The 23,754-nt window shown below is 37.7% G+C and overlaps 1 protein-coding gene across 1 annotated transcript in view; it reads right to left on the bottom strand.

The window, feature by feature from the left end:
- LOC146322916 (glypican-6-like) overlaps nucleotides 1-23,754 on the bottom strand; it is a 140,506-nt gene that overhangs the window by 100,584 nt on the left and 16,168 nt on the right. The window contains exon 2 of the mRNA XM_084725047.1: nucleotides 881-1,039. Within this exon, the coding sequence (XP_084581173.1) occupies nucleotides 881-1,039 (159 nt within the window). The remainder of the gene's footprint in view (nucleotides 1-880; nucleotides 1,040-23,754) is intronic.

Genomic DNA, 23,754 nt, shown 5'->3' with positions numbered 1-23,754 from the left:
AGACATCTTCATGGATAATATCTCCAAAACTTTGCAACTCTCACCAAAACAAACTAAATGGATAAATATCAGTACAAGCCGGAGGAAAAACGTGTGTTTGTTATTAGGGGGGGTGAGCCAACCCTTCCTCCCATTCAGCCGGAGAGAGAATTCAAACGCAGTAATCTTTAAAATGTTTCTGAGCGATGAACTGGGCCTAATTGAAAGATTTAATGCTGCGCTCCTACTTCACTAATAAATTGTTTGACAATTCTGACAGGTGGCAACGCTCGGCAACTTTCACCTCCACCACCTTCAACACTGTCCACAGTGATAAGCTGCTGACTTCCCACACAGTGTAATGTCGGGAGCTGGAGGGATTATTATTTCTCATTAAAGTGTAACTAGAAGGAGCTGACTCCATGGAGAAAGATACCAAGAGGGAGAAGTGGGGTGGTAGAGTGAGGCTTGCTTCAGTAATGAGTGCATTCCCAAACATAGCTGTAACTCAGTGGATGTGCGGTGGTCAAGACAAGTCACCATGGGGCTAAGTCAAGATCACACACGCAGCACAAGACCACCAAACAACCTTAATAATGCAGAATTTGGCTCTGTACTGCTGTTCAAGCTGTCAATCTGCTGTGCAAGAAGCCATGTTTGTCTAATCCAACAAGAGGGTTCTCCACTCCAAGGCATATTAATGAGATTTTCACATTTCGGCTCCTCTTGAGGGAGGACAGCTACAGGACCACAAACAGTGAACCTTTTCAAATTAACTCATAGTCTCAATCCTTTGATTCTCCTTTGTGCAGGACTTTGTTCTACAGTGACTGACCATTAAAACTGTGGGGAAAAAAAACAACAAGACAAAATGGGAAAATTCATCAGCGTAAAGTCTTACCGTCAAATCTTTTATGTCTGGAAACAAAGGTGCTTCTCAATTCGTGACTCATTTCATCAACGAGATTCTCAAAGTCTTGTTTACTCTGTTGGCCGAATTTGTCTTCCATTTCCTGGGTGCAACATGTGTTTCCCTGAGGACATACACGAAGATGTTCACCTGCAAAACAGACAAAAAAAAAAAAACAGTGTTTTTATATCCATACCAAATGGGACCTGACTACACATGAAGTCACAGTGACCTTTGACCTTTAACCACCAAAATCTAAACAGTTCATCCTCAAGTTCAAGTGGATCTTTGTGTTTGAAGAAGTTTGAAGAAATTCCCACAAGGCGTTACTGAGATTTTTGCATTCCAAAGAATAGTATGGACAGAGGGCCGAAATGACCTTTTGACCACCGAAATTTAATTTCATCAGTCTTTAGTCCAGCTGGTCATCAATCAACTTTATGCACGAAAAAATTTGTCTGATGAATCCAGTAATAATAATGATAATGATAATGATAATAATTAGTAGTAGTATGTAAGATGCAGATAAGCTCCAGGACCACTGGTCACACACACACCCACGTAAGGCAGAAACAACAACTCCAAAACATTTCCAAAATTATCTGAAACATTCAGGAAATCATGTCTTTCCACACCACAGTCCCTACTGTGAGTTAAATTTACCTTTTGGCATTGATATAAAATCGTGATTTCTATATAAAAAGTGGTGACTGTCACAGCTCTCGCTCCAGCATGCTGAGTGCCCAAAATTAACACAATGATTTAAAAACAACTTTTACAGCAACAGGTCTCATCCTGAGCGCATATTAATTTGAGCTGATAACAGTATTTAACTTCTATGTTCCCCCTTAGTACCTTCTATGTTACGAGAAAAGTGTGCAGTTGCTTGATCTCAGCATCAGGTTTAAATTAGCAGCAGTACGTTCAAACTGACCGTTTCAAGCCTCAACCCCTCTGAGCTACTGCTGCTGCTGATTGTCAAGCTTTCCATTCTCACATGGCACTGTAAGCAGTTTACATTGATAACCTGAGAATATTTATCACCTTGTCTTGATTGCAGACAGTGGATTTCAGATTTCTGGCTGATAATCATCAGCTGTCAAATGCAGATTCAACCCACTGCAGCTGCCTGGTTAATTAATCTTAAGGTCAGCTGAGTTTGATTTGTTTGAAAAAGTCTTTACCCAGCCGAGTTTTTAATCTTAATGATCACAGAGATAGTGACAGTTAGTTAAATTTAACTTTATATTGTTTTCTGAACATAGTTACGGGATAACAATTAATATGCAAATTAGTAAATGACTGTTTTTTTGTTGTGTGTTTAGAATATACGTACTACAGCTTGCATTTCATGGTACAACCCTGTGCCGTACAATAATTAATAAATCTTGACATAATCTAGTGACATCTATTGTCTTTCTGGGCAGGTTTTAGCTGCATTCCACAGATGATAGTTGGCAACACTGGTTTAAACCAGTTTAGATCATAAACTTGCTCTTGTGTTTTTATGCCTCCATGAAAGCAACAGCTGAGACAAAAGAGGCATTATGTTTTTGGGTTGTCCATCCATCCATTATTTCATCTGCCTGTCTGTCTCTCCCGTTCTTGTGAGCACAATATCTCAAGAACACCTTGACGAAATCTCTCCAAATTTGGTACAAAAATCCATTTGGACTTAAAGATTAACTGATTTGATTTTGGTGGTCAAAGGTCAAAGGTCAAGATCACTGTGACCTCACAAACACTAGTATTCGTACACTACTACTACAGGATAGTAACGCCTTCCATTTCACCAAAAACATCTTTAACTCAATTCATTCAAAGTCTTCACAACATACATCATACACACTGCACAGACATGGGTGCACTACTTGAGTGGTTGGCACGGAGATACATCTGCGAGGTGGTAATTGTAGTTGGCTTTGTTACCTGAAACATAATTTAACTTCTTAAATAACCTGCCTTTGAGTCCTTGCACCATAAAAGAGCAGGCAATGAAACACAGCAGCAAACAAAACTGTGACTTTGATTTGAGATGTCAAAGGTTCCCGTGTAGAAGATTTCAATTTGCTTGACTAACTCATTCAAACATTTCAACACTTTTAAACATCAAAATATACAGAACAAACGAGGAGGCATATATATGCCAGTGCTATTCTACGTGAGCCTTGCTTTCTCTGTGGCTCAAAAACCAACTGACTTTTAACACGAAAGCCTTGTCAGGGAAATGAGATATTTATTTTCGCTGTAAATGTCTCTTTACAGAAATGGACATAGTTAACCAATAGCCTGTACCTTGTAGGATCTTTAACATGATTATGTGTAGAGGAAGAACAATAGCTCTCTTTTCTCATTTGCCTTATCTGATAATAAGAAGTATCATTGACAAGGGGTTATCAAAATTAAATCAGTGGGGAGAACAGAGAATACATTCCTTGAAAATATTCTCTTGCACATTACATAATTGATGACATTGGGGAAATACTGAAGTGAATCAAAAGTTAATGAGCTACATCATTCTGTTCTCCCAAGCAGCCATTTTAAAAGATCCATAGATAAAGCAGAATCAGTCTCTGCATTTATTTCACAGTCTAACAGCTATGGAAGTCTATTGACAACAACAGATCTGAAGAAAGCATGGAACAAATTTGCAAGTCGACCTTTGAGAGGCACAGATCTGTAAGAGCAGAATTAGATTCATGCATGACGAAGGACAGAATCATCAGAATAAAGTCGAACAGTTGATCTGAGCATGCAGGAGTAACAGCGTTTGCACCAGCATCAGGGATTTTCACGACTGTAACAATCAAAGCTGCTCACACTCTTGGCAGTCTGAGTCTACTCGACGCAAACTCAAACTGAGAGCAGAACATCATCTGTCCAATTCGACCTAGATGTCAAGGGGCATCCTGTTAGACCCTTTCAGAACAAAAGCTGAGCCATTTTTAAACCACCAGATGAACGAAGCATTTGGTGTCTCTATTAATTATCTTGTTTATAGGCCATTATAGCTTGGTAAGTTTGAGAATCAAATTAATTTAAAAGTAGGTTTGTGTTCTTCTTGTGTTTTTCTATTTTCTGAATTAGATGTAGAACTTTCTTAGTTTTTTTATGAATAGTTTTAACAGAAATTTCTGATAAAGTTGAAAACTGGTTGATATTCAGTCTGAATGTCTAAGGCCAGAGATATATGTAATTTAACTACGTGTTTGTATATGCATCAGGGCTGCCTCGCATCCTGCGTCTGATGGTTGTGTACCTCTTCAGAAATGAACGCTCTGTGAATGCAGTCCCAAGGTTAAAAAGAAAATATATCTCTGGCCTAAGAACTCCTTTTGCCCTCTTTTCAATCAGCTAAAATGCAGTTACAACATCACCATGTCACAAAACACAAATTTGTTCAGTCAGTTTGGTCATTTGTTCAGTTGTAGGTTGAAAAAGAGACAATACTGATTAGTGTGAAGGCATCTATCCAAAGTCATATTTCACTGGTATGTGAAATGTAGTCTACATGAAAATGTAATTTCTATGAATTTACTGTTAATCACAAACAGAAAATGCCTGGATGTGATTTTTTGTCCTGATGCACAGTATTATTTTACAGCCTGCATAAAAAGAACAAGCTGTTAGGTCACAGTAAGCACTTTTAAATTGTACTATGTAAATTGTAATCAGTATTGTATTCAGTTGCAAATTGCTCCTTAAGTTTGTGAATAAAACACCTTTGTTCCTGTTATTTGGTATTTGTTCCACTGCAATATGCTTCACCACGACATCGAAGAGATACCGGCTGGGCTACTAAGTGACCATCTGGACACCAACCACGAGACACACACCCAGGTCTGATCAGCCTTGGTCGAGCCTGCCTTGACTGAGGGTGTGCAGTGATAAAAGGCTGGAACACCCAACAAAGTCAAGGCCCACAGCTGATGATTTGTTGTGCTGGTAGCTTCACATAGTGGTCACCTCCAAGAATAACCCCGCTCAGGTAAGTGTTGTGCTGAATCCTATTAATGAACCTTTCATATAAACGTCACACAGGACTATATAGGGTGTGTGCTGCCAACAAGAAGCTTCAAGGACATGGAGACCTTTGACTGCTCCGGGAAACGTGCACCACAACATAGTATAAACAGCAACAAAGACACTAAATTCCACAGGAAGATGTGGTGACAAACACAGGTGTGAACACAGGTGTTTCATTAAAACAAGTGGGGTTTGAGATCTGTAAGTGGCAATTCTTTTCTTTTTCTGGTTTCCAACTGATAAATGTTGGTGTAGTTTCTTAGTGACGTGACAGCAGACTTTTAATTACACGTTATAGAGGATGGAAAATGTAACTCCTGCGAATCCTGGTGAAATATGGTCCACATGTGAACGTTCAATCACCATCTTTAAATATTCAGTGAAAAAACTTTCACCTTTCAACCACTTCTGAACATCTTTTCACTGATTACTAGGGATGTCACGAGAACTAACGCTCGGCTGCCAAGCCGATGCCAAAATTTTGAAAACATGGCAGTTTTTTCAGAGCACCGGAGGTACAGGAGATGTGACTCTTCTGAACATGACGGGGGCAGCATAAACGCTTACAAGTGCTGTGGTCTGCTGTTAAATACCAGAGGAAGGAGAACAACCACACATGCAAGATAGTTACATGTCCAGCTGCAGCAGCAGCTCCGCTTTGACCTATCCAAAAGAAAAAGCAGTGATGTGCGGATCGACCCAGTTAACCCACGGGGTGGGCGAGTTCAGACCGACTTTCTGGAAAATACCAGAAAATACCAGGGGTTACAACAGGCAGGTCAAATGACAAAGCAGCAGTCGGAATAAGTAATACTGACTTCCAGAAAGACTGCGTCCCATAGTCCTCATTCCCCATTTCTCTCAACTTCTTTGTCTCCCCCTCAGTCAAACACACACACACACACTGGCTGCAGCAGTGCACACAACAGTACATCCAGTGCGCTGTGTCAGCTCAGCTGATCAATGCTCAACCACAACAAAATAGGTTACATCTTGAAACTGTGCAGCCAAACGCCAGGCTAAATATACAGTATAGACCTAATATTGCATTCATATTCTGTTAAAAATAACTATTAAAATGTAAAAGGTTGAAGAGGGAGAGAACAAGAGAAAAAAGCAATAGAGATCACGTATGAGCAGAAATCATTTTTGCATTACTTTCCAGTCATGACAACATGCTCCCCTGACAGTCATTTGTGGGAAACTCAGTAAATCTCCCTCTCATTCCTTGTCCTAGAACCTCAGAAGAGTTTTTAATTTCAGGTGGCCAAGAAAAGCAACAATGACTGTATTTTATTCCCGTTTTTTCTGTGGTATCACAGTAGGTATTTGGAATCTTGGAAATTCACTAGTTTTGGTATCGACAGCTAAATTTCATCACATCTTTTCAGCTGAAAAATGCTCACTGGGAACTAGGCCACAGAATTTGTCTGATGGTCAACTTTAAGTGCAGGACCATACGTTAATTGTCAGCTAAACGATAGGATACATAGACAAAAGTTGACTTTGTTCCCTGTGGATATTTTAAAAAGACATGACCATGATATTTGTGTCCTGTTGTAAGTCTCTTGGAATTCAATCCAGCTATGAACGGAACTGGCGTGATTTCCACTGGTCTCATGACAAATGGGCCACCTGTAAGACTTACAGTAGCCTTTTATAAAGAGGATGTCATGTGATGAGCAAACTGCATGTGTGTTGTAGTCAGCTGTGGCTTATTTCAACCAGACCCAAAGTTCCCTTCACAACTGAAATCAGCTCGCCTCCTGCATCTGCATATGCTGTGATATGACTTACATGTATGACACTTCCAGTTTTCTCGTGGGGCCCGTACACACACATCACGTACTGATTTCTCTTCTACACGCAAAGCACAATGAAACCAGTTTTCCGTTTCCCCTCAAACAATGCAGATCTAATGTGCATCATCTAGAATGAGCATGAGCTTCCAATCAGGCGAGCAGCTGTAAGCAGATGGTAACTGTAAAACCCTCACTGCATGCAGCAACAGATTGAACAGCAGCAGAACAAGAAATGGATCTCACTTAGTGAACACCACACTGAGTGAAAAATAATGATATGAGCACATAGTGTCTACACCGATAACACGAGGTTAACATTTTAAAAACCCACAGATTCTATGAAATATGCCATAAGCACTGTACTCAGCAACCTTTCGAATAAAAAATACCAAAGAGGAACAGGTCACAACAGCTGTCATGTCAGGGAATAATTCAATTCCTAAATGAAAAACATGCACCTAAGTGATTGTTAAATTATTTTGGTAACACAGTATAGACCAGAATGACTGTGTATGAATGCTGCAGCCTTGTCTGTGTGTCAATAATTGCTGCAGCAGTTCACTCTATAGCTGAAGAAATTGCCAGTTACTCCAACAGAAGAAAAGATTAAAATGATTACAGTGTCAGGGGTACTTTAGACAAATGTATACGTTTAATAAGGCCGGCATTCATTATTACATTTCTCGGGTATGACTGAGCCTGCAGCAGTGGAAGCACTACATGATGATGCGGATCAAGAAACACATGCAGAATGGCGACTACACTGTGTGACACACTAATATCAACTGAAGGTCCTTTCAACCGCATCTCACAGTCACGGGGTGTGGTTAAAAGCTCTGAAAAGTAGATCTTGACTTGAGATTTGTCACAAATAGTGATCCAAAGGATAAGAATAAACTTCTGTTCTCAAGATAACAGCATTATCCTCAACAAGGAAAAAAAAAATCATCAATAACTAAAAAGCCCAGCAATCTCACCATTACATGAGTAATATACAAGGACACGCTATACCATATACTTATATCTTTATATTTGGTAAAGTGTGTCCTTGTATATTACTGTTGTATATTTTTATATTTTAGTATAGTTTGTTGTTGTGTATATTTTCTCTATCCATCTATCTGTTGCAATATTACACCAAAGGATCGAGTACATCAGGGAGCAGAATCCTAGGTTATGCTAGATAATATATCCTGTCGAAACACCTGCAGCACTGGCACAAAATATTGTTACTTGTCACTCCACATAGCTGATTTTCTTGTTCTGTGACTGTCATGTTTACAATGCCATTTGCCATATGCACAAGTACAATACATGATTCAGATGTATACTACCTCATTCAGTGCAAGGTTGAATATGTTCCCTAAACAGTATGTTGCTTCTCTGTACATCTGCTACTGTTCTTGTCTTTATCTACTTCATACTATGTTATTGTATTTTTGCATGAAAAATATATTTTAATTATGCAAGTATTGTAAGTGGATTTTGGTATGATAATGTCACAGTTTCTTTTTGATTAGCAGGGCATCCTTGCAGTAGTAACTGTTGTCTGTCAATACAAACAGGACAACGTGATTTTTGTTTGTCCTTCATTAACTATTCAACAAACAGATTAACTGTATAAAAACTGCATGTAGGGAACGTGTGTTGGTATGCAAGGCAAAGCATCAAACAGAGGGTGGTAAATCATTCTTATATATGCTCTATATGGAACGAAATTTGACTTTCAAAATGTTTCATCATTTTCACCATGGGTGTTTGTTTTCCATCAAAAAAAAAAAAAAAGATTTGTATGGAATTCAAATGTGGAATTAACTATTAAATGGTTCCTGTGTTCTGAGGGATGCAGTCATTTGACAGTCTGCGGGGTGAGAGACACTAAAGGGGGGATGGGTCGAGTACTCAGGAAATGTCACTTCATCACAACGTTTAAAAAAAATATACGGATAATTTGTCAAAATCTAAGAAAGCAGCATATGTGGTCAAAGACACTGGCCATGAACTTGGTGTTCCTATCTTCATAGTTATTATATTTTGGGGGGATTTTTTTCTAGAATTTTTCTTGAATTTTTTAAAGGATGATTTGACATATTCTTGTTAAAAAGAGCAATGAATTACATTTTCACAGTTTTGAAATCAGACATTAAATATCTGTATCTTGCCCAATTAAGGATATAAAGCAGGGATAATCACTCAGATATACTTATGATTTGAGGCCCATACTCTACAGATAATTAATAATATGAAGTGTGATATATTGATTACTCTTTATCTTACACTTAAATGTATATTTTTAATTAATTTGCCAGTGCACAAATGCTCTGATAGGATTTTGGGTAAACACAGGGAAGATATTAGTATAAAAACAGGAATAAGATGTTTTGTTTTAAAATGTTAATAGCCTGTTTTTACTCAAAGATTACAGCTGTTTACAACTTTCTAAATATAGAACATAATAATAGAATGTAGAATTTACTACTGTCCAGTTTTTTGCTTTTTAATAACTCTGTATGCACAACATTAAAGAAAGAAGTTAATTGTTTATAAAATGTTAAAAAGTTGGCACATATTTATATCCTAAATGGGCGATGTACCTCAGGAGATGCAGGTACAGTTTTCCAACATATGTATATGCACTTCCCCATTTAAAGGTTAAAAGTATTTCATAATTTTCACTATGAAAATTTGTTTATAAAAATGTGCCATTAATATTTTATTTATTTTTCTAAAATACATTCACTGAGGATAATAATCAAAATGCAGATCAATGAGGAACTGCAGGCTCAATCAATCAAATGAATATCCCACACATTACATCCACAGAGAGATTTCGAATATGCACCTCCACAAAAAGGCTTTGATCTTTGAAAAGAGAAAGATTCCAGCGCAAATGTCATCGGAGCATTCACTGGACCTCCCATTGCAGATGTTTTGTTGAATAAAGCAGATGAATCTCACAATTCCACAATCACAGCCCCACTGTCTACACCCTTCCTCAACTAATCCAAGATGCACTGACTGCAGGTAAAATTAGTATTTTAAATCAACGTTTAAAAATAAAGTTATAAAAAAGAAGGAACTGGCTGCCGGCAAGTCTCTTGGGCTACACATTTTGAGTGCAGTCTTTTCATCAGATATGTCAAGAGGAGAAAAAAAAATCCATCTCGACACAACAAACCTACTGTGTGCTCCTGCAGTCTCAACAGAGAAAAACATCACTTAAAAATAAGCCTGTCGTACATCAACATATGGGACGGTGCTTTCAAGGGACTTCACCACTCAGCAAAGAGCCACGACCTTCCCTGCCAAGGTTAAAACAGAACAGTGGCCTCACAGATAATCTATGGAGCACAAAACACACATTAGCAACAGACAGGATGGAGGGTGGACCAGACTGCTCTTACAGCAAAGAGAAACTGTACATCTTAGACGTACTACAAGGAATTTTTAAGTGGTTATGTAACGGTCTCAATTTAATGCTGCCTCTGTATGACCTACAAAGGGAAACAAGACCATCAGCGAGAAGATTGTCTGTTTCTATACAGTTATTCTTAATGGATACCACCGGGTGGGATTGGGTCAGATTCCACTCCAAATCAGATGCAACGATTTATACAGCATGCAGATCCTGTGTTTACATTTTCCCACGCAAAGTTTCACAGTGAGTCGCATGTTAGCCACTTAAAAGGAAGCAGAAGGATATTTTTCTCCAGAGAATTTTATTTTTGACATTGTATTTTATGATTATGGCAGAGAGAAAGAGGGACACTGATAGAGCGCGGGTGAAAAATATGAGACAACCTTGGTCGGTCATTCAACAGACGGATACAGTTGCAGGATTTCAAAGGATTCAAAACCGATTCTGAATTTGTGTGATGGTCACAGCAGACAGCCTTGCAATATAACACTCTTATAACATAACATTTTATGTTGGCCTTGCTACTGAGCTGTCGGCTTATTGTTATGAGGACATAACATTACTGGGGAACGTTGATAACATGAGTTTTCTCAACAAAATTACAAACACTGAGCAGCTGAATCTGTTATTTGTAGGTAGCTAGCTAGAGTTTGTCATTACAGCAAAGTAACAGATTGAAAGTTTTGGTCAACTCCCATTTGCCCTGTTAAAGTTACTACGTTACATTGTTAATACAAACATATTCAATTCAGTTGTACAAAGACAAGGTATATAATGTCCAAACAAATAAGCTTTTTTTGTAAATATAAAAAAAATGGTACAGAGATAACAAAAGCCTGGGAAAGTTGTGGAATGATCATAAAACACATTCAGAACATTTCACAGGTACACTGGTTCGTTGCTAACAGGTGACAGTATCATTTGGTATGCTGAAAAACTGTGTGGGCTAAAGGGTCCAAGAGTTTAGGAGCAATGTAACATAAGGCCATAAACCAACATTTGAAGATCTGTGACCTTTGACCCCTCTGGTGGCACTGCATTAAAAATCCACATAAATGTATAAAGGACCCTTTTTGTCAGTTTGTCATTGCATTGACAAATGCAAGTTGAGACTCTACCATTCAAGCAAAAGATCAAGAACATCCAGAAATGCAGGCTAACTTCTGTAGAGCCTGAGTTTATCTGAGACGGACTGACGCAAAGTGGAAAAGTGTCCTGACAAGTCCACATTTCAGATTGTTTTTGGAAATCATGGACGTTGTGACCTTCGGGTTAAAGAGGAGAAGGACCATCCAAATGGTTACCGGCACTAAAGTCAAAAGCCAGCATCTGTGATAGTATGGTGGTGTGTTAGTGCCCACGGCATCACGGCACTGTCACATCTGTGAAGGGCCCATTAATGCTAAAAACCACATACAGGTTTTGGAGCAACACATGCTGCCATCCAGATGATGCTTTTTCAGAGATGTCCCAGTTTATTTCAGATGGACAATGCCAAGACACATTCTGCTTGTGTTACAACAGCGTGGCTTCATAGTAAAAGAGTTCAGGTCTACCTGTAGTCCAGACATGTCTCCCACTGACAAATGTTGGGTACTAAGACAACAGAGACCTCCAGACTGCTGAGCACCTAAGAAAGAATTTCATTTTCAAAACTTCAACAATTGTCCTCAGTTCCCAAAAACTTTCTGAGTGTTGTTAAAAGAAAAAGTGATGTATCACAGTGCTAAATGTGGAAATCATTATGTTCTGTTTTTATTTGCATTTTACACAATGCCCCAACTTTTTTTTTTTTGGAATTAGAGTTTTGTGTCTATTCGTGTCTTTGCATTGACTTTGTATGCAATCTTGCCGTGTCAAAAAATTCACTTCACTTTCTGCATAAACAAGACCCTTGCAAGTACAACAAAATCTATAACTCCTTTTAGAGTCCAACTTGAAACTAAACTGCGTTTGTGATGTTTGTTGTTTATTTTGTCGTCACTTGTTTTGTCTTCCGTCTGTGAATCTTGTGTGTTTTCAACATCTAAAAGTGGATTTTAACTTGTATTTAGTTTCCTGTTTGGTGTTTACTGAATAATTCATCATCTTGAAGTAGAACAAACAGACTTCTTTGAGAAACACACAGAGATAGGTAAGTAAAAATAAATATTCTTGTATGTGTGTTTCTCTGTGTCTGTGAGAGTGACAGTAATAGAAAAACTAGTTTAGTGAGGTGGATTTGTGGCTGTAAACTCTTCTAATCTTAGAATGAGGGATGAAACAGCTAATTTTCTTGAATACTGAAATGAAAATGAGTGCTGTATAATTTGGTGCTAGTTTTGAATAGTAAAATCTTCTTTATTGATGAAGTCAGACCCACGGTTTGCACTCTCCTTAGTACCATTTTGATGTTATTGCCATTTGACATATTACAGTGTGGATTATTGCCTTACATAGCCTCCAGCTTTCCATGTAGTAAACTACTAGTAAAGGCCAGTTACACAAGGCTGTGTGTAGTGATCTTGATGTAGGTGTTTAGTGAATATTCTGCCAACTCTGTTCAGCTTTGGCTGCTGCTGCAGCACCAATGACAGGCAGATAAATCTGAACCTAAACCTGTTATCTGAAGAGACTGTAGACATTACACAGATATTACATGAGAAAAATATTACAACCTCACTGTTAAGTACCTATAAAAGATTGTACATTATTATATGATATGATAAATCAATAATAAGATAATGTTGGGTTTGCTGTGAGATATACAAAATGTAAATAGACCAGCAAAATCACTACTTCTAAATATTTTAAAGTAATATGAACTGTACCACGTTTAAGTCTGGTAGAGATATTATAGAACATTATAAGAATATTATACAAGACTTAAAATGATGAACTGGTGTTCAGATTGCTCTATACTTTAGGCCTATTTTAGGCAATTTCTATTCAGTGTTTATAAGGCATATCACAGATTATATTCAACCCTGTCCTGCCCCTGATAAGGTATAAACATTACTGATTTCCCACATGATGAGACAACACATTGTACAAACCACTTCTTTTCTAGTATAAGCCGGCACCTAGATTTTGACTGATACCTCACCTCCTCTCAACTAATACATTATGGCTATTCAACTTCAATAGCCAGTGGGCCAACAGGGAAAATCAACTAGGGGTTTGTGGGCCACACTTTGTCAATTAATGGACACAAATTATTCTTGCAATATAATATTAATAGAATAGTCATACGCACCCCTTCCATTTCACTTTAATGGTATCACTATAGGAAAACCTTGGTTACAGCCTTAATACACAAGTGCAAAAAGCTCAACCTGAAAAACCAAGGAAACATGAGCTGTTTATTTTACAGATCCATATCCACAAATGTACAAAAAATGATGAATATACAGTAGTAAAACTATATTTATCTGAAGAACTGTATAGGCCTGTTTATAATCTCCTCAGCAACGCTTCCAAGCAAACATAAGGTGCTTATAGCAGGTCTATATCCATATTTGCTGAAAAGGAAATTACAGTGAAATTACACTGCCATTTCACTACAGTTTGAGTGTACTGAGTGCAACATAAGGCTTGGCTGAACAAAGAGGTAGGTGGGGAGCAGGTGTAATCCTGTTGCAGCCAACCACAGTACATAGGTGCTTTATGTAACCACCACCATATAGGTTCAGATCACACAGTCTGTCGTTTGATGTCTGAAAGCAGAGATACGCACATTTGTTTTATTTATCATATCACACTTGTGCCAGTCTGATTTGCAGGTAGCCTTTTGAGGGCCATAGAAAAATCCAAAAGGGGCCACTAGTACCCCCGGTTTGACTAGGTGTGTCATTTGCATCTCCATTAAAGCAGGGCAACCAGCTTGAAAGTGTGTCTTTAACTGAAGGGTTGAGCAATAAAACCGTCGATAAACATCTTAGTTCCCCTGAATTCTTTTCTATAAAAAAAAACCCTGTTATTTTGTTATCAAAATGCTTTTACTGTGAAGCAGCAAAATCAGGAAATGTTGGGTTTTCACCAGCAGTATCTTAACATGACTCCTATCAGCTGAAAGCAAACATAAAATAAACAGATAAGTACAAACAGCAACATAGAAGAGAAAATTAAAGAAGAAGAGATAGAAGAGAAATTAAACTTCAAACCACAAAGATTCAGTTAGAAGTTACAAAAGTAAAAGCCGACACACTGACACTTTTACAATAGCCTTTCTCTCTGCTCTCCAGAAACACAAGCTGGCAGACATGAGTAGTCTCTTGCAACACAGAAAAAGGGGTTATCAGTGGTTGGCAGCGGTCAACAAAACGTCACCGCAAAGTGCTTGGAGGCGGGTCGGGCTCATTCTGGCCCTACTTCAGAGATGGTCCAACTCAGGTGTGACTCGGCGCTGCTCAGGGCGTTAAAAGCGGTAAGGGAAATGCAAATCAGCACGGCACAGGTTGACTCAGTGCAGCCAAAAAAGTGACAATGGAAGTTGTTGAAAAGGCCTGCAATATGGACACAAACTCTGTAATTTGCTTCTTGCTGCATTCATATTGGCATCACCCTCAAGAATCAAAGTATAGAACCAGAACAAAAAAAAACAAAAAAAAAAAACAGCCCTGCAGCATAACCCACTTCTCTGCCATTGATTTGTATACTCAGTATGCTCCTGACAATTACCAGTGGACATATATATGTTGCTGGATGGTGGGTTTGAGAAAGGGGAGAAAAAACAAGTCTGCACCTTGAGTAGCTGGAGGGAGCAGCTGGTGTTGCACTCAAGTCCAATGCCAGGCACTATTGGCTGAGTACAGTTCCATTGTTAGCATTTCTATGAAACTCAGCAGGTTTTTCCAAATAAAACTGTAAATTGGCACAGATACAGTGCTGAATTTTCTACTGTCTAAGTATACTGTACAACAACACATAAACACCTAATCTACTGTTATACCCACAGCTTTGGGCCGAGGTGAAACATTGAACGAAGCTGTTAAAGTAATGCTCTTCTCTCTGTTTCTGTCTCTCACATAGACATGTAGAGACACGTGCAGTGCAAGTTATTTTTTGTAATGACACATTACTTGGAAAACTGAATAGGTTTAAAAATATGTTCTATGATCAAGTTTACCAAAGCTGTAGGACTTTTATCAGTTTTGTTATCACCAGGTCCCATCTGTCAAACAGAGGAACTAAACGATGTGACTGTGACCCATTAGACTTGCAAAGGGTTTGTTTGAGGAAACACGTTGTGTTTTTCAGGTAAATGTCTTCACACAGCTTTTGGGTAGCTTTTTTAGTTAATTGGCTCCTCGCTGAGCCAAGTCTTATGCAGATGGGGTTTTTATTTTTTTGCTGCTACGGTACCAAGCATGAGTTCAACCTGAAGCTGTCGGTGGTCCTGAGCAAGTCACACTTTAGCAGCTACGGGGGGAATTATTTCCCTCTAATAGACAGCCTTGTATCAAAGCTGGCCTTTAGTAAGTCATTCAGAATTAAGAGGACAGTGAGGGTGAAACAAGGAGACTTGTTCCAGCCTAACTTTACTGTTCTAACCCATTACCTGGCCTTTATTTGTCTAAGATTTTACAGGAGGATGCATTGCTTCAGTTTACGTGAAGCCATAGCATCTTATCATGTTTATCATGCATAAAGAGCAGCAGATCCTTCTCACATTAACACATTAATAACAAAATTGGCAGAAATTTTAATACATACTAATTTCATGTCACTAATAACATGCACAGACACTTGGAAAAATCTAAGGTTTAGTTTTAATGAGAAAGGTTTATGCATGCGCTCAGGGTTTTATTAACACTTATATAAGCTGTCATCAACTTCATGTCACTTCCATGTCTGTAATCAAATGGGGAGTAGGTGAAACAAGCTTATTATCACTGCTGATGAAGCACTGAAAATATACACTGCCTTGCATAAGTACTCAACCCCTTAGACTCATCTGTCGATGTTACAATCTAGAAATCAAATTGATTTTAGTAGACTTTACTATTCTGATGAATATTAGATCTGTAGTCAACCCAAGAAAATCTTCGTTGACTGAATTTCCACCCACTCTTCAACCAGTTGATTGGTGAATGAGTGAAAAAACAATCTGCACATTATCTCTAGATAAACTAGCTACCTCTGCCTCATACATGCCAATTGTCCCGAGTGTCCCAGGATTTTTTCAGCTTCTGAGGGTGGGCATGTCAAGATAAGGTCTACACACCACTGTTATAAGTCATCTGCAGAAAGGTTTTGCCAAAAATGTGTACATATTATTTTGTTGTTTTCACTCTTAAAAATCACCAGAATGCAAGAAATAAAGTCTATGAAACCTGGATGACAGCTTTGGTTTCAAAACCCTCCTTATTTCTGAAGTCTCAAGAATGGCAAGTATGCTCTACGTGCCAGCTCAAATCTGTGCTGATTAAAGTTATACAGAATTGCTGAGCAATTTGACCATTTCTTTTTCACAAGCAGCTATATCATTACTTTTAGGGCATGTCTGAATGAAGTAAATTTGCATATAGCAACACAAAAACATACAGGCACGTACCAGCGAGGATTACAGAACAGAACTGGCTGGCTTCCACATAACAACACAGCTACTGCTAGCTGAGCTAATGTAGCGCTGCAGTGTAAACACAAAAAGCAACATTAAAAGCAGTTACCTGCACCCAACCAGCTACTGTCATTATTTTGTTGGCTTCAAATGTGTGTAGGGGTGTGAAAACTTATGCAAGGCTCTGTATTTAAATTAAACCTGCTGAAATATGCTCACATTTTACAATTCATACCTGCCACTTCACAGATTTCAGAGATTTTTTAATGAACTACTTATGAATTAGTTTATTTGTTTATGTGATAATAATCCTACATTTATGTATCTGTTTCAGACATACTCTCTGTTGCTTGTATGTTTCATTTAGTTTGTGATGTCCTTCATGCATCTGTTGCCACTAGTAACTGCAATAAACACCTCTACCTACTTCAAAACCACTCTATTTTTGCAATTGATCCTGAGTCATCTTTATATACGTTCTGTCTCACTGTGAAGAAGCAGTCTAACCGGATGTTAATAGCCGAACAGCAAAAGTTTCTTTGCTCCCCTTTTCCAATCAAGAACAAGTGTTTTAGCCAATTAACCATTTTAAAACTGCATAATTAACACGATTGTTTCAAGTTCTTTGTCTGTCACATTTGGCTGTTTTCCTTCAGATGTCACAGCTTTACACCTAATCCCAGCCCTTTGAGAGTCAGCTTTAAAGTTACAAAAGTCAATTTTGCATGCAAGCATTTCAACCCTTTTTGATACCACAGACAGAAAAATTTACAACAGCACTGAATGTCTGTTTGGTTCTTATGATCACTCTTCCAGAAGCCTACAAAGGTACTAAAACGTGTGAAATTTAGAAGGGAGGGCAACTGTAGGGAGGATAAAATCGCCAAATACTCATGTCTCTTTAAATTAAATATAACTAATGACTTTCGAAATACTCAAGTTGTCAAGCGCAACAGTTTTTTCAGTCTATATGAAGACATTACAGCTTGTACGTCTTTTGCAAACTGAACTTATGAATCAGCTTCGAGAATGAAGTGCCCAAGTTCTTGTGCACACCGGCAAAGGTAGGCCAACTCTCAGAAGTATTCATCAGTGTACCTGGCCAAAGAGACCCACAGCATATGTGCTCTGCCATCTGCTGTGTCCCATGCTTCCCCTGACAAACTTTTAATGGATGCACACTTGAAGCCACACTCAGTCCTAATGAGATCAACATTCTTGGTGTCAGTACAGTTTCTTTTTCTTCCTCGTCACATCACTACATCACTTCATCACCCAAAAGGCAACTGCAAAGTCATCTGAATTCTGGCAGTTTTTTTTTAAAGACTGAGTTCTATACTTACTTCTTAGATTAAGAGAAAATGCGTTTTAGTCATTTTTTTTGGTTGAATTAGTCAACTCTCATAGCCTCATTTTAGTCATCAGGAAACACTTTCCAGAAAATTGAAGGAGCAATATGTAGCAAATGTGTGTGCAAAAATGATCTATGGTTGAAGAGGATCAACGCATGCAACATTGTAAACTGACATTAACAAGCAAGGACGAGTCCTACACTGTACAGCATCGGGTATCGGTCCGATACTGTCCTCACTTACTCGTACTCATAAAACTACTCCGATACCCGACGCCACGTCACGAAAAGTAGCCGCTCGACACAAACATCTAAAGAACCGCCATGACGCAGAGTTCAAGACGTCTGCTGATGCTTACCCTCTTTTTTTAGACGTCTCATCATCCGCTAATGACCGCAGAGACTTTGGAAACTGTCCGTAAAAATCCATGTAAGTCCGTGTAAAAGTGAAATAAATGCAGAGCGCACCTGTCGACCGCAGCCAGCCGCTGTCCAGTCAGTCCTGGCGGGTGTAAACTAGTTGAATGTCTCGGCAAATTAATCCGAAGACGAAGAAAAAACACCACCGCTCCTTTCTTCGTAATAAACTGCTACAACTTCTTTTTGTGTATTTAATCTTCACCAAAACGGCCTGACAGCTCAGGACACGCAACTTCACCCTCTGAGCTTCACAGCAGGGGAAACAAAACAGTTGCGCACATGGCCCCACACTCATACCTGTCCCCCCTAAACAATGACAGGTAGGAACTAATTAGCTCTTAGACAAGAGGGACATGAAGAAGAAACTGAAATACTACACATGTTAATGTTAAATTAAAATACTAGTTAAAATGCTGTAAACTTAATTCTGCAAGTCAATAATAATGTTGTGAAATTATTATACTGAAATATACACAGTAAACTGCACAGCTTAATAAGGAACACAAAATCAATAAAGTAACTTACTACAAATAACCTAAAAACGTAATGTGTATAGTTAACTATGGTTGCACTTGTAGCAGGAAACAGCAACAATGATTTGTTACATTTATAAAGTGGCCATCTAATGAAAATAAAACGTTTTAAAAGTTATTGCAAGAACTTTAATGGCATTATTAAGTACTTGTATTGGTACTCAGTATCAGCAAGTACCCAAATGTAAGTACTTGTACTTGGTCTGAAAAAAAGTGGTATCGGTGCATCCCTACTATTTATAACTGTCATCTGTCTGTCAATGTAAAGTTAAGCCTGTTAAGCCTGAAAACACGCCCACTGCTCAGAAAATGCACAGCCCGAAGTTGACGTTGTTTCACTGCCTGCCAGACCCCATTAACATATTCCTCAATTTAATTATTATAAACATCTACAGCTTCAACAAGATTATTAATGACTTCTTACGACTCATAAACAAACAGTTGCTCATTAAGCGAGCATTCAGCCTTAATTTAAACTCTGTATAAAACTAAACAGGCAAACACGAATAGTTATTCTGGCCCAGAATAGAAATTTTAAAGGGGTACACAAGGGCCGCAGTGGAAGCGAGCATTTCAACTTAACATGTTTCCTTAATCTCATGATGATGTATCGTGATCATTTTATTATTTATTACAGTAACTGTATTACAAATTTCTCATTTAAGTTAAGATAGTCTAAGTGTCTGCCAATTTGTCTAGTTGATTTATATAACTCAGTGCGTTTCTGCCTGTCATCAATCGTCATGGTGATTTGAGATTTTTCCACATCATCTCAGCACTTGTTTGAAGAAAAATTCTCAAAAACAAGCAAACCTGCATGAAGACAAGTGGAATGAAGCAATCTGATTCCAATTTTATTACATTTTGCTTTGGTCACTGTGGTCTCAAATGGCTCACTTTAAGTTTATTTATGTCAGCCTTACCCAAGAACAAGGCTTTCCATGTCTGTCCAAGGCTAATCTAGGTCCCTGTCGAGCCAGATAGGTAACAGGGTTGGCCTTCAAACAGACAGAGGTTCACCCAAAATACTGCACTCATTTCAAATCAAACATACAGTGCTGCTCATTTCTGCTATTATACAGACCACTTCTATGCAACTTCTTTCGAGCTTATAGCTGATGCTCAACAGATTCTCAGTGGATTCCCATGATAAATTGAGATCTGAGCTCAAGAGATTTAGGCTGGCCTATGTGCAACTGAGGTCATTTTAACCACAACACATAATTTAATCCATAACCTGGACACAAACACAAATCTGTGTACACATTAAAAAGCCTCTGCAGCAGAGAGGAAGCAAATTAATAATAATAACTCAAGACGTAAGCATCAACAGGCTTATCATGAACAAATGCACAAGCAAACGAATTAATGAATACGTCTGACTGCAAGGAAATAAGTGGGTAGATATACTGTATGAATAAATTAATATGCAAGTTATTTTCTGGCTTCATGAGCATCGCATCTTGAAACGATACAGCGTAAGGATCTCATTATATGTGACCCTGAACGCTCACTTGTCTCACCTCCTTGTTAAAACTAAATCGAGAGGTTAGCCAGAGGTTGCTGTAAACCACAGTTCTATCCAGCACTCATCATATTCACTCAATGTCATAATACTCTCAGACATCCAAGGCTCTTAAAGGGACAGTTCACCTAAAATCAAAAATACACATTTTTCCCTTGGCTGGTAGTGCTGTTCATCTATTGAGATTGTTTTGGTCTGAGTTGCAGAGTTTTGGAGATATCCACCATAGAGAAGTCTGTCTTCTCTCCAATATAATGGGACTAAATGGCACTCAGCTTGTGGTGCTCAAAGTGCCCAAAAAGTACCTTTGAAGAAAAGAAATCAATACCAGTGTCTCATGACCCAGATAATAATCCACAGACCTTGTTGTGAGCAGTTTAACATAGGAACTACTTTCTTTCTGCAGCAGAATCTACCAGAACTACTTTCTTTCTGGTAGAAAGATTCAAAAAATCAAAGTAGGCTACATACAAAAGAAAACAATGTGCATTTAAAAATACTGATCAAACAGTTTGATCACACTAAGTCCTGACTCTCACTGGACAGACAACCAATCATACGTGAGGATAAAGGGGTGGCACTTGGGGTGGCCAATAAGATTCCTAGAAATGTCCATGCTCTACGGCTGATATCTCCAAAACTCAGCAAATCACATCCAAACTATCTATATAGATAAATATCACTACAGGTAAGACAATAAAATATATATATTTGATTTTCGGGCGAACTGTTCCTTTAATGTACACAGTTTGAATGGAGTAAACATCCACTGCTTCTGTTTTACATCTCACTCTATAGAGCACACTCAAACATGTTCCCTGACTACTGGATATCAGACTTTGACAAGAAACCTACATCATATCCTCAGGAACTGCAGTACACGAGGATGAAATGCAATGCATAGGAACAACAGCATGGATCTATAAATCTGTGTATTCCACACAGTCTTCCCTTCACACTTTTAATAATGTCTCAGGAGGGTTTTGTGTACAGAATAGCCAAGTTTCTCGCTCAAGTTAGAACTCGCATCTATCAAAAGTGAATGACATTATTCCTATCACATTTTGGGTCATGTCAGAAGTCATAATGAAAGGCATGCTCGCGTTTTAAATAACTGGGGATGCTGATACAGAGGAGTATATGTCCTTGGGTGAATGAGGACAGGTTCAAGAGGAAATGAATTCTCACTGACATAAAACAGTCTACAATAAAAGCAGCACAGTACAATGGTATGATGGTATTCTTCATCCTCGGGAGAGCCAGCGTGAAGGGAAAAAGGACAGGAATAAAGATGTTGGAACAGTTTCATACTCCTAGCAAATGTGTCAGTATTTCTTTTTTTTTTTTTTTTTTTTTGAATATGTCAAAATATGCTACTGCAACATGCCATGTGCGAGGCTGTGTGCATGATAAAACAGCCAAGTGTTGACTCAACGGTATAGTGTTTCATATTGAAATACTGTTAAATGTACGATAAAAACAATCTCTTTGAGGAGAGAAATAAAAATGCATAACTGCCCTCTGTCACAGCAGAAGAAACATTTTTAAGAGGCTTTGAAGAAATTGTTGTGGAGGAATAGGTTTTCCAAACAATTTATTTTTTGTTTTCAAGTTCATCGTTCCCAAAACCGGGCTTCACTGTGACATTTGAACATAAAACTGTCTCTGAAGCTGCAGCTGATACCTCCTGCTTTGGATTCAAAGACAGAAAGTCAGCACAGAGGAGATAAGTGATTCCACTGGAGCTGAACACATTATCAAATCAATCAGTAATACTTTATAACAAACTTCATTAATAAATGGCAAATTGATGGTTAATTAAACTTAAGTTAATAGGAGTAAAGGTCTTCTCAAATGTTTTTTGGTTGTATGGTTGTGTCACTAACTATCTGTATTTATGTGCTTTAGTTTGTGTTTTTGTGCTTTTCTGTAGCATATTTTCTTTAATGTTGTTGGTATCATGGTTATGTCATTGTTTATTAATTTTGCTTATATGCTTTTGTCTGTGATGTTGTGCTTTCTGTATGTGGTTATCCACGTTTTTTACATGCCAACAACATGCTTTTGTTTGTGCTTCTGTGCTTGTGCATGTTATTTTCTAATGTTTTTTCAACCTGCCAGGGACTGCAGATGAAAATTAGCCTGTAATTAAACCTGGCACTTTTACATGATGGACTTGAGTGATCAAGTTAATTAATGTGCATTGTCACTTCTTAAATGAAATAAACAGAGTTATTTTACTGTGAACAAATATTGAAACAATATTTACATACACTTTATGAACCATTTTTAGTAAGTAATTGTCAAATTAAAAAAAAAATCAGTTGCAACTTTATAATGGCCATCCAGATACACTACAGCAGATTTATTTATCATTTACAAAGTTCTTCAAAACATGTGTAACTTTTCTGTAACCATGCAGATAGTGTTTATAGAAAACATGTTTGCTTTGGGTTAAAGTAAGTATTTTATTTTCATAAGTTCACGTAACATACGTAAGTTACATATGTAAGTAGGTAATGTATTATAATCTTCAGTTGTTTATAATAGCATTGAAATAATGTTTTTAGACTGTTTACAAACTAATTATTGACCATTAACAAAGTGTAAATATCTGGTCCATCTCTCTATGTAATAATTTAACAAATACTTAATAGTTGAAGTTTTTAAAATGTTTTAAATAATGTGTATCATTGTATATTCTGGGTTTGGTCAGTTACTTTGAAATATAGTCAGTTACTGAACACAATTTATGTGGCATTTTTTTGTAATTAGTAATTATAGTTACTTATTTTGTATTTCTGATTACGTAATCCCAATTACATGTAATCAATTCCTGCCCAACCCTGTGTATATAACACAAATGATTAAACATAAATTGTAACATAATTAGTAAACAAAATTTATTAGAATTTAATTGTTTACAGTTTAATAATTAACTATGTGCCATTTATTAATGATGATTACTGTAAAGTGTTGCTGATTCATTGTTTACTTGACATGCAAATAATTAAGGGGTACATATTTTAGTAGTTAACTGTTTCAGTCAGTTTCACTCAATAAGCTGACATGTCAAACATTTCTTGCCTCAGACTTGTTTAATGCGAGGGTTTGTTTCTTTTCTTTGTCATAAATGATAGCAAAGTGACTATTTTCAGCTCTGGGCTGTTGCTCATGTGTGACAGACTTGAATATTTTCCTTGGGCTCTAAGAAATTGTTCAGTACATTTTTTTACTGCCTTTTACAGA

The sequence above is a fragment of the Lutjanus erythropterus genome, chromosome 8, assembly GCF_056507025.1.
Source record: "Lutjanus erythropterus isolate fLutEry1 chromosome 8, fLutEry1.hap2, whole genome shotgun sequence".
NCBI lineage: Eukaryota > Metazoa > Chordata > Actinopteri > Lutjaniformes > Lutjanidae > Lutjanus > Lutjanus erythropterus.
This window is presented reverse-complemented; position numbering and strand designations above follow the sequence as displayed.